Here is a 12,863-nt window from a genome sequence, read left to right as displayed (position 1 = left end):
ATTCACAAAAACTGAAAAGTACCTAAGCATGAAATAAATGGAAACCATCCAACCAAAAAAAGAAAAGAAGAAAAGAGAAACATAGAATCAACTGGAAAACAAGGCAACAAATACATATCTATCAATAATCACCTTAAATGTCAATGGACTGAATGCTCCAATAAAAAGACACAGAGTGGCGGATTGGATAAAAAAGCAAAAACCTTCCATATGCTGTCTACAAAAAACTCCCCTTAGGGAAAAGAACACATATAGATTGAAAGTGAGGGGGTGGGAAAAGATATTTCATGCCAATGGACAAGACAGGAAAGCAGGAGTTGCAATACTCGTATCAGACAAACTAGACTTTAAAACAAAGGCCATAAAGAAAGACAAAGGAGGACACTATTTAATGGTTAAAGGATCCATTCAAGACGAGGATATTACAATCGTCAATATATATGCCTGTAGTATAGGAGCACCCAGATACCTCCAACAAATGCTAATAGACAGGAGAAATTGATGGGAATACAATCATAGTAGGAGAATTTAACACCCCACTCACATCAATGGACAGATCCTCTAAAATCAATAAGGCAACAGAGATCCTAAATGACACAATAGAAAAGTTAGACTTCACTGACATTTTCAGGACATTACATCCAAAAAAATCAGAATATACATTCTTTTCAAGTGCACATGAAACATTCTCAGGATTGACCATATACTGGGGCACAAAACTAACCTCAACAAATTTAAGAGTGTAGAAATTATTTCAAGTATCTTCTCTGACCACAATGGCATGAAACTAGAAATCAACCCACATGAAAAGAAATGAGAAAAAATTTACTACGTGGAGACTGAACAACATGCTACTAAAAAACCAATGGGTCAATGTGCAAATCAAAAAATACCTCCAGATAAATGATAGTGAAAGCACAACCACCCAGAATCTATGGGATGCTGCAAAAGCAGTGCTCAGAGGGGAATTCATAGCAATACAGGCCGTCCTCAAAAAAGAAGAAAAATCTCAGATTGACAACTTAACCCACCACCTAAATGAATTAGAAAAAGAACAACAAACAAAACCTAATGTCAACAGAAGGAAGAAAATCCTAAAGATCAAAGAGGAAATCAATAAAATAGAGATGAAAAAATAATAGAAAAAAATCAATAAAACCAAGAGCTGGTTCTTTGAAAAGATAAGCAAAATTGACAAATCTCTGGCTAGACTCACCAATAAGAGGAGAGAAAAAACCAAAATAAAATAAGAAATGAAAAGGGAGAAGTCACAACTGATACTATAGAAATACAAAAAACCATTAGCGAATACTATGAACAATTGGTTGCCAACAAATTTGACAACCTAGAAGAAATGGACAACTTTCTAGAGACTGACAGCTTGCCAAAACTGAATCAAGAAGAAATAGATCAACTGAACAGACCAATCACTAGAAATGAAATTGAATATGCCATAAAAACACTCCCTACAAATAAGAGTCCAGGACCAGATGGCTTCACAGGCAAATTCTACCAAACATACAAAGAGGAACTTATACATATCCTCCTTAAACTTTTTCAAAAGGTTGAAGAAGAAGGAATACTCCTAAAGACATTCTATGATGCCATCATCACCCTAATTCCAAAACCAGACAAAAATACTGCCAAAAAAAGAAAACTATAGGCCAATATCTTTGATGAAGATAGATGCAAAAATTCTCAACAAAATTGTAGCCAACCAAATCCAACAACATTTAAAAAAGATCATATACCACGACCAGGTGGGATTCATCTCAGGTTCACAAGGATGGTTCAACATACGCAAATCAATCAACATCATACACCACATTAACAAAAGAAATGTCAAAAACCACATGATCATCTTAATAGATGCAAAGAAAGCATTTGACAAAGTCCAACATCCATTCATGATAAAAACTTTTACCAAAGTGGGTATAGAGGGAACATACCTTAACATTATAAAAGCCATTTAAGACAAACCCACAGCAAATACAGTACTCAGTGGAGAAAAGCTGAAAGTCTTCCCACTAAAATCTGGAACAAGACAAGGATGCTCATTCTCACCACTGTTATTCAACATAGTACTGGAAGTCCTAGCCTCAGCAATCAGACAAATCAGAAATAAAAGGCATCCAGATAGGAAGAGAAGAGGTAAAACTTGTCACTGTATGCAGATGATATGATACTATACATAGAAAACCCTGAGGACTCAACCCAAAAATTACTTGAACTGATCAACAAATTCAACAACGTAGCAGGATACAAGATTAACATTCAGAAATCAGTCACATTTCTGTATACTAACAATAAAATATTAGAAAAGGAATAAAAAAATACAATACCTTTTAAAATTGCACCCCCAAAAATCAAATACCCGGCAATACACCTGACCAAGGAGGCAAAAGACTTACATGCTGAGAACTATAAAACATTAATCAAGGAAGTTAAAGAAGATAAAAAGAAATGGAAAGCTATTCCATGCTCTTGGGTTGGAAAAGTTAAATTGTAAAAATGGCCATACTACCCAAAGCAATCTACAGATTCAATAAAATCCCTATCAAATTACCCAGGACATTTTTCACAGAACTACAACAAACAATCCAAAAATTTACATGGAACCACAAAAGACCCAGAATTGCCAAATGCAATCCTGAGGAACAAAAACCAAGCAGGAGGCATAACTCTCCCAGACTTTAGGCAATATTACAAAGCCACAGGAATCAAGACAGTGTGGTACTGGTACCAAAACAGACAGACAGACCAATGGAACAGAACAGAGAACCCGGAAATAAACCCTGACACCTATGGTCAATTAATCTTTGACAAAGGAGGCAAGAACATAAAATGGGAAAAAGAAAGTCTATTCAGCAAGAATTGCTGGGAAACCTGGACAGCTGCATGCAAATCAATGAAACTGGAACACACCCTCACACCATGCACAAAAATAAACTCAAAATGGCTTAAAGACTTAAACATAAGACAAGACATCATCAAACTCCTGGAAGAGAATATAGGCAAAACACTCTCTGACATCAACCTTGCAAATGTTTTCTCAGGTCAGTCTCCCAAAGCAACAGAAATAAGAGCAAAAATAAACCAGTGGGACCTAATCAAACTGACAAGCTTTTGCACAGCAAAGGAAACCAAAAAGAAAACAAAAGGACAACTTACAAAATGGGAGAAATTAGTTTCAAATGATGCAAATGACAAGGGCTTAATCTCTAGAATATGCAAGCAATTTATACAACTCAAGAGCAAAAAAGCCAACAACCCAATTGAAAAATGGGCAAAAGACCTGAGTAGACATTTCTCCAAGGAAGATATACAGATGGCCAGCAAGCACATGAAAAAATGCTCAACATCCCTGATTATTAGAGAAATGCAAATCAAAACTACCACGAGATACCACCTCACACCAGTCAGAATGGCCATCATTAATAAGTCCACAAATAACAAATGCTGGAGGGGGTGTGGAGAAAAGGGAACCCTCCTGTACTGTTGGTGGGAATGTAAGCTGGTACAACCACTGTGGAGAACACTATGGAGGTACCTTAGAAAACTATGCATAGAACTACCATATGACCCAGTAACCCCACTCTTGGGCATATATCCAGACAAAACTTTCCTTAAAAAAGACACATGTTCCAACATGTTCTTTGCAGAACTATTCACAATAGCCAAGACATGGAAACAACCCAAGTGTCCGCTGAAGGATGATTGGATTCGGAAGATGTGGTATATATACACAATGGAATACTACTCAGCCATCAAAAGGAACAAAATAATGCCATCTGAAGCAACATGGATGGAACTAGAGACTCATACTGAGTGAAGTAAGTCAGAAAAGGAAAGACAAATACCATAAATATCACTTGTATTTGGAATCTAATATATGGCACAAATGAACCTTTCCACAGAAAAGAAAATCATGGACTTGGAGAATAGACTTGTGGTTGCCAAGGGGGAGGGGGAGGGAATGGGATGGATTGGGAGCTTGGGGTTAATAGATGTAAACTATTGCTTTTGGAATATATTATCAATGAGATCCTGCTGTGTAGCACTGGAAACTATGTCTAGTCACATATGATGGAGCATGATAATGTGAGAAAAAAGAATGTATACATGTATGTGTAACTGGTCACCATGCTGTACAGTAGAAAAAAAAATTGTATTGGGGAAATAACAATTAGAAAAATTTTTTAAAATAAACATTTTCCAAAAGTAAAAAAAAAAATTATAAAAGCCATTTTTTTTTTGGCTTTTTATCTTTTCATGGCAGCACCCATGGCATATGGAGGTTCCCAGGCTAGGGATCTAATCAAAGCTAAAGCTGCAGGCCTATACCACAGCCATAGCAATGTAGGATCTGAGCTGCCTCTGAGACCTACACCATAGCTCATGGCAATGCCAGATCCTTAACCCATTGGGTGAGGCCAGGGATTGAACCTGCCACCTCATGGTTCCTAGTTGGATTCATTTCCACTGCACCATGACAGGAACTCCTATAAAAGCCTTTTGAAATTTCTTGGATTAGAAATTAAATTCCTGTCTTTTCATTTGTTTTATTGAAGAAGATATCATATCATATATGTAATGAATAACATAAAATATGTATATATAGTTTAAATGATGAGGCTAATACATATAAAATAATTTCTAAAACATGTATGTATAAGGTAAAGATAATAGGACCACTGCCTAGATATTTACAATTCAGGTTTGGAAACACATCACCAATGTTATAAAGGTGTTTTGTGCGTCTTAATGAGATTAAATCCCTCTCCCCAGCTCTCCCCAGCTCTCCCCAGGTAAATACTACCCTGATTTTTGTTGTAATCATTCCTTTCGCTTTGTATCCTTAAACAATATATTGTTGGTTTTCTTCTCTTAAGAACCTTTTATAAACGTATCATACTATATATGTTTTTCTTTGATTCGTACTGTATATATGCTTCAATCTCTTACTTTTAAAATCTGTAACTGGTTTCTTTCTTTAGGCTGGAAAAAATGAAAAAAGAATATAGACAGCTAAGTACATGGATAGAAAAAGCTAGCTATTTAGAAGGAATTCTTACCCCAAGATTGGAACATAAAGAACTTAAGGTGATTAACATAATACATTTTCTCATATATAGATTTTTTATTTTAAATATTAAAAGGAATTATGAAAGCAGAGAAAAATGTTTTATCTCTTTAAACATTTCTCCAATGTTTTCTTTCATTTTCTTCTAGGAAAGTAATACCAATCAAGTCCTTGAAAGCCAATTAGAAAAGAGCCCTGCAGATACAGTAATATCAGGTTGAGAAACTAATTTAGTTTTTGCAATAATTATTAAGATAATTAAAAATAGGGTAGATACATCACAAAAGGTAATATCCTTTAAGTGGATTTATTTTTTTTTTGTTAGGGGATAAAATATATATTTCATTAGAATTTTGATATGTAGTATTTATTTTTTAATGCCCCAAAGAAAAGACTTAGACCAATTAAGAGGTTTTTTTTTTAATACTCCTTTTCTCCTTTAAGGACAAGAAGTTAAGTCTTAACTATAGTTATCTATGAAAAGGTATTTTTGCTAAACATTATAAATTGTAGAGCTATTGGTCTCACCAGAGGAGCGTGTGTGTGCGTGTGTGAGAGAAAGAGAGAGGGGAAGAGAGAGAGAAAGCGTGGGATAGGAGATTAAATTAGCATTAAATTTGGGAACTTCACATAAATGATCGGTAAGATATTTAATTAATAGTTATTTCTCATGCAGTCTTTAAAAAAATCTTTCTATTAAAAGATTCACTTGGAAAGTAAGTTAAAATATATGCATAATACTCTTACCTTCAAAATCTTGGATTCTGCTGGTGAGGATTAATGATTTATTGTTTTTGCAAAGATTTTTGCCTTAGGTTGTTTTACAAAGACTTTTGCCACAGGATGTTTCTCTAATTCTACATCCCTAGCTCCTCGGGCTTTGATACATTCATTTCCTAACCTCTGAGCATCAGCCAGCGAGCAGAGCTGTTGCATCTTTAGCCTGCTCTTTACCTGAAAACATTCAAGTTTTGGGTTGTTGGAGAATCACAACTTCCCTCTTCAATATCACTGCTGAAGATTGGAGGTTGCCCCTCTTACTCACTGGTGGTTGCCATCTTTCCCTTCCTTTCCTTTTTTGCCCCCCCCCCCCACACACACACATCCAGAGAGTTTATTTCAAGTCCCACTAGATCATCTAGTGACTTCCTTCCTTTTGGTATTCCAGTAGCTTCCTATACTTACAACTAAAATTTATTGATCATTGTGTTCCAGACTATTTATTTGGATTATATAAATAAGTGTCCTCAGTCAATTGAGCCATCAATTGAGGATGCTCTTATTATTTATCCACATTTTTATGGGTAGGAAAATTGAGGATCAAATCAATGAGAGGTCGCACAGCCATTAATTTGAACCTAGTCTTTTTGACACGAGATCAAGCATTTAACCATATTGCTGCTCACATTATATATACCTGTACCATACTTATAGGGTAAGCTATTTATAATCTGTTTTACATGTGAGAAAACCAACGCTCAGAAAAAAAGTGAGCTGATAGCAGTAACACAGCTAATAGTGACCTTAACAAATTATTTCTACTGGACCTATGCATTCCTTTATATCTCAATAATTTATTCCCTTTCCCTTTTATGTTTTTCTTTTTTGTTTGCTAAATATGTATTCTTTATAGTCTAGAAAAATTTTCCAAGTGCTTTAATTGGCCACTCTTGAATGGTCCTATTTTCTCTGGTTTCATACAACTTTATTCTTTTTTTTTTTTTTTCTTTTTAGAACTGCATCTGTGGCGTATGCAAGTTCCCAGGCTAGGGGTCGAATTGGAGCTACAGCTGCTGGCCTACGCCACAGCCACAGCAACGCAGGATCCTAGCTGCATCTGTGACTTAGCTTGCTGCAATGCTGCATCCTTAACCCACTAAGGAAGGCCAGGAATTGAACCCGCATCCTCACAGATACTCGTCCAGTTGTTACCTTGCTGAGCCACAATGGGAACTGCATACAAATTTATTCTAGTCTCTTTTTCCAATCCCAGCCCTATCATCACTGACCATCTGGGGTTTATTTCCTCTTTACTTTCAGAAAAATATGCTCCATGCCGGTTTTTGTGTCTTATATTGATACATCTTAAACCTTATCATTTTATACATTTTCACTTTATATACACTCTTGTTCATTTTCCACTCCTCCATCTTCCCAGAGATTCATCAGTTTTTATTAAATATGTAGTGTTTAATATGTTTGAATAGCTTCTTTGATTTAAATTACTCTTATTCTTGGTGAGAACAATTATAATAATATTATATTAGTGTATATAAAGTTTATTATTTTATATATAATAACATACTTCTGTTAATGTCTTAACAGATACACCTCTGACAAAGGAAAAAGCTGAAACTATTCCTAGTGAGGTAAGGGAACTCGAAAGAGAACTTCTAATAGTTACTACTTTTATAAAGGGATGAAATTAAATGGAGAAATAGTTACAGATAGAAAGCAAAAAAGCCCTCAAGAAGTTATGCAAGTTTTCATGGCTATATCTGTTATAGCAATATCTGTGCAGTTACGTGATTTATTTAAGTTAAATTACACTATTAAAAGAGCAATTGTAGTGTCAAATGGTAACATTTTAAAATACATATGAATATAGGGAACAAAAGACGTTTATGAACAGAAGGGGGAAACAAGTAAAAAAAGCATGATGTTCTATACAGTGATCTTAGAAATGGATGCTATAGACCTAACTGCGCTATTTAGTTTTTCTCTATAACTCTATATTCTGTATAATATATAATTGCTATAATAGACTATATTTTATAACAATAAACAAATTGAGTTCATATATTTTTACTTGCTTTTTAGCTAATTTTACAGTAGATATTAATTCCGTAAGGCAGTGGATCCTTAGGTAAACCAAGAAAATATAAAAGGTTTTTCTGGGAGTTCCTGTCTTGGCACAGCAGAAACGAATCCAACTGGGAACGATGAGCTTGCAGGTTCGATCCCTGGCCTTGCTCAGTGGGTTAAGCGCTGCCGTGAGCTGTGGTGTAGGTCACAGACGCAGCTCAGATCTGGCATTGCTGGGGCTGTGGCATACGCCAGCAGCTCTATCTCCGATTAGACCCCTAGTCTGGGAACCTCCATATGCCATGGGTGCAGCCCTAAAAAGACAAAAAGACAAAGAAAAAAAAAAGTTTTTCTGTACAACTTGACAAATAGGATTTAATGATTTCTGTTCTTGGGCCAGTGGTTCCCAAAATACCAATTGAAGTGTCAGTATGTACCGTTTCCACAGTTCAAGGAGAAAGAAAAAAGGACAATTTAGGGAATTTTTCATACAGCTAAATTTACCTGGCTTACCAGAATATACTTGCTATTATGATTCTTCTTTGTACTATTTTGCTATTAAATTTTCTCTTATTTTATGATATAATTGTGATTTTTATATACTTTGTGCTACTTTAATATTAAAGTTTCCTTTGTTATGATACATTGGTGATGGTATAATAACAGTAAAATGTCAGACCCCCGATTTTTTTCTTTGAGATGTTGCTGATTTATAAAATAGGAATATCTGAGAACTACTGCTTTATAATGCAGTGTGAACATTTTTATGCATAATATTCTTTAGTCCAAGTTTTCGGGCAAGGAGAGAATTTCTTAACGCCTCTAATAATGAATGTCATAATTTTATAAATATTGAGACCTTGTTATAATTAAGGATAAAAGTACAAATGATTTTAAGTCCACTTTTGTTAGTTTAAATATTTTAGGTGGGAATGGTTAATTGATAGCTTATTTTATTGCTATATTTTCTAGTTCCTGGATAATAAGAAAGGCCTGACTCTGTCAACTTTGAACCAGTCGGGTGAAAATGATTCAAATGTTGTTGCTCCTAAAAATGATGCATCAACAAAGAAAACGGATAGTCCATTCACCACTGTTCCTCGGCTGATGTCAACAGAAGAGGATGAAATTCCATCTTTAGAGGAACGCCAGCAAGAAGCCGTGCCAGAGAGAAAAATGAAAAATGTGCTGTTTTCATCAGAAGGAAAATTGAAAGACAGATATCAAGGCCTTTTTAAAATAGACTCATCTCCATCAGAGGTAAAGTTGAAAAATGTCCATATTAATTCTGGTGGGATGAAGAGAAGGAACTTAGATTTATCTCCAACAGAAATCACATGGCAAAACAATATCTAATCTTAGCTGGAAAGAACACGAGCTTACTTTCCCCAGATTCAAAATCAAAAGGTAACTTTCAAAGCCATAATCCAAAGAAAGACCATGAACTAAAGGTATCTGCCTTTATACTAGAAGTATGAGATTAGCAAAGATAAAAGAGTTCATTAATAAGAAATAAACGCAAATAAATTGAAAATGCATTCAGATGTTTCCAAGCAGAAGCGTGTTTGCATATGGTAAATATTCCTATTCATACTCATCAAGTAAAGAGGGAAAAAAAGCTCTTCAAGGAAAAGCAAAGTGATCTGAGATACCAGTAATACAAACTAGTGTCATGGGTTGGTGTAAAATTCAGCTGAAAGTGTAATAACAATAGCAAAATATGGAGTTCCCGTCGTGGCTCAGCAGAAACGAATCTGACTAGCATCCATGAGGACGCAGGTTCGATCCCTGGCCTTACTCACTGGCTGGGTTAAGGATCTGGTGTTGCCATGAGCTGTGGTATAGTGTAGGTCACAGATGCAACTTGGATCTGGCATTGCTGTGGCTATGGTATAAGCTGGCAACTACGGCTCGGATTGGACTGCTAGCCTGGCACCTCCATATGCTGAGGGTACAGCCTTACAACGCACGCACGCACACAAAATCTAAATTCAAAGGAAAGCCTGGAAAGTTACTTCAGTGGAAATTTTTACTGAAACTGCTATAGGAAGTAGCATATGTGCTCCCAGTTACCAACAATCTTATATTTAAAATGAGAAAGATCTGAGTGTAAATTTAAAGGTTCATCAGGGTAAATAAAGCATTTCTCAAAATGATGGTTATTCTATTCAGATCTTTACATCTTATTTGAATCGCTATCATAAGGAGGTCATAAATCAGTATAAAATGCATAAAAATGGTCAATGGCAAAACAATCCAAATTCTGAGTTAAGGCTCTGCCTCTAAATACTTGAGCAAGCTTGGATCCCTAGACCTATTTTCTCACATATTAAATGATAGTTCATACTAGGTTATTTCTAAACTCCTTTCCAAATTCCAAAAGATTTTATGAAATATCATAGTTGGGGAATTATTCTTAATTAATAACCTAACCAATGTAACTTAAAAGGAAAATATTCTGTTTTTACTAAATGTGAAAATAATACACAAGCATTATAGGAAATTTTAAAAATAGAAGCCTAAAAGAAAAAATAAAAGTAATTATTATTCTGCCGCCACATTGAATAATTTTATTTCTTTCCAGTCTTTGTTATGCACGTATGTATAACTTTTATTCCTTTTTAAAAGCTTGGATCAAACTATTTGTATATAATTTTATACTATACTTTTTTAAACCTCATATTGTAAGCATGTTATCTGAATTTTCTTAGAAATTTGTAAGATGCAGAATATCTTCAAATACAGATATGCAATAATTTTAAAGTTTTTTTTTTAATTTTATTTTTATTATACTTGATTTACAGCATTGTATCAATTTCTGCTGTACAGCATAGTGACCCAGTCATACATATATATACATTCTTTTTCTCATTACTGCCTTCCACCATGTTCTGTCCCAAGAGATTGGATATAGTTCCCTGTGATGTACAGTCAAGCTTCATTGTCTTTTTTTTTTTGCTGTTTTAGGGCCTTATCTGCATCATATGGAGGTACCCAGGCTAGGGATACACCACAGCCACAGCAGCGCCAGATCCAAGCTGCATCTGCGACCTATACCACAGCTCATGGCAACACCGGATCCTTAACCCACTGAGCAAGGCCAGGGATCGAACCCGCAACCTCATGGTTCCTTGTCAGATTCATTTCCATTGCGCCACAACAGGAACTCCTGCTTATCCATTCTAAATGTAGTAGTTTGCATCTACCAACCTCAAACTCCCCGTCCATCCCACTTCCTCCCCTCTCCCCCTTGGCAACCACAAATCTGTCCTCTATGGTCCATGAGTCTGTTTCTGTTTTGTAGATAGGTTCATTTGTGCCATATTTTAGATACCACATGTAAGTGATATCATATGGTATTTGTCTTTCTGCTACTGACTTCACTTATTATGAGAATCTGTAGTTGCATCCACATTGCTGCAGTGGCATTATTTTGTTCTTTTTATTGCTGAGTAGTATTCCAGTATATATTCCACTATATGTGTACCACATCTTTTTTTAAAAAGCTTTGTTGAAGTATAGTTTATTCACAAGGTTGTGATAATTTCTGCTGTACAACAAAGTGATTCATGTACACACATCAATTCTGTTTCAGATTCTCTTTCCACATAGATTATCACAGAATATTGGATAGGGTTCTTTGTGCTATATAGCAGGTCCCTGTTGGCCAATCATTCTCTCTACCTCAGTGTGCATATGCCAATCCCAAACCCTCCATACACCCTCCCCCTCCCCAAACCTGTCCCCTTTGGTAACCATAAGTTTTACAAAGTCTGTGATTCTGTTTCTGTTCAGCAAAGAAGTTCATTTGTGTCCTTTTTTTAGATTCTGCATATAAGTGATATCATATGATGTTTGTCTTTCACTGTCTGATTAACTTCACTTAGTATGATAATCTGTAGTTGCATCCATGTTGGTGCAAATGGCATTAATTCTTTTTTATGGCTGAGTGGTATTCCATTGTAGACATATATCATATCTTCTTAATTCATTTGTCTGTTGATGGACATTTAGGTTGTTTCCATATTTTGGCTATTGTGAATAGTGCTGTAATGAGCATGGGGGTTCATGTATCTTTCTAAATGAAAGTTTTGTCTGCATACATGCCCAGGAATAGGATTGTTGGATCATATGGTAGTTATATTTTTAGTTTTCTGAGGAACCTAATAGTATTTTCTATAGTGGTTGTACCGGTTTACATTCCCACCAACATTGTAGGAGGGTTCCCTTTTCTCCACACCCTCTCCAGCATTTGTTATTTGTATACTTACTAATGACGGTCATTCTGACTGGTGTGACGTGGTACCTCATTGTAGTTTTGATTTGCATTTCTCTATTAGTGATGTTGAGCATTTTTTCATGTGCGTTCTGACCATGTGTATGTCTTATTTGGAGAAATGTCTATTCAGGTCTTTGGCCCATTTTTCAATTGGGTTGTTTGCTTTTTGTTGTTGTTGAGTTTTATGAGTCGTTTATATATTTTGGAGATTAAGCCCTAGCCGGTTGCATTGTTTGCAAAGATTTTTCTTCCATTCTGTGGGTTGTCGCTTTTTTTAAAAAATGGTTTACTTTGCTGCGCAAAAGCTTTTGAGTTTAATTTGTCCCATTGGTTTATTTTTGTTTTTATTTTTGTTATTGTAGAAGGTGTATTGAACAAAATATTACTCTTTTTATTATAAGGATAATAACCATGTATATTAATGGCACATAATTTTTCATAGTTTGTAGTTTGTGCTTGCCTTTTAATTACTTTATTGAGTCTAACTTCGTAAATGTTCAGTTTCATTTGATAAGATATTTATTGCTGCATGACAACTCCAAAATTTAGTGGCTTAAAATAACCATTTCATTTTTAAATTTTTTTATTATAGTTGATTTACAATGTTCTGTCAATTTCTGCTATACAGGATAGTAACCCAGTTATACATGTACACCAACAGTGTAGGAGAGTTCCCTTTTCTCCACACCCTCTCCA

The 12,863-nt window shown here is 35.2% G+C and overlaps 1 protein-coding gene across 1 annotated transcript in view; it reads left to right on the top strand.

Annotated features, from left to right (window-relative positions):
* The window catches only part of LOC125123439 (C2 calcium-dependent domain-containing protein 6-like), a 57,736-nt gene extending 48,739 nt beyond the window's left edge, over positions 1–8,997 (top strand). Inside the window, exons 10-11 of the mRNA XM_047773238.1 lie at positions 7,409–7,452; positions 8,861–8,997. Coding sequence (XP_047629194.1) covers positions 7,409–7,436 — 28 coding nt within the window. The 3' untranslated portion in view covers positions 7,437–7,452; positions 8,861–8,997. The remainder of the gene's footprint in view (positions 1–7,408; positions 7,453–8,860) is intronic.
* The last annotated feature ends 3,866 nt before the right edge of the window (positions 8,998–12,863 follow it).

This window comes from Phacochoerus africanus, chromosome 3 (genome assembly GCF_016906955.1).
Source record: "Phacochoerus africanus isolate WHEZ1 chromosome 3, ROS_Pafr_v1, whole genome shotgun sequence".
Classification (NCBI taxonomy): domain Eukaryota; kingdom Metazoa; phylum Chordata; class Mammalia; order Artiodactyla; family Suidae; genus Phacochoerus; species Phacochoerus africanus.
This window is presented reverse-complemented; position numbering and strand designations above follow the sequence as displayed.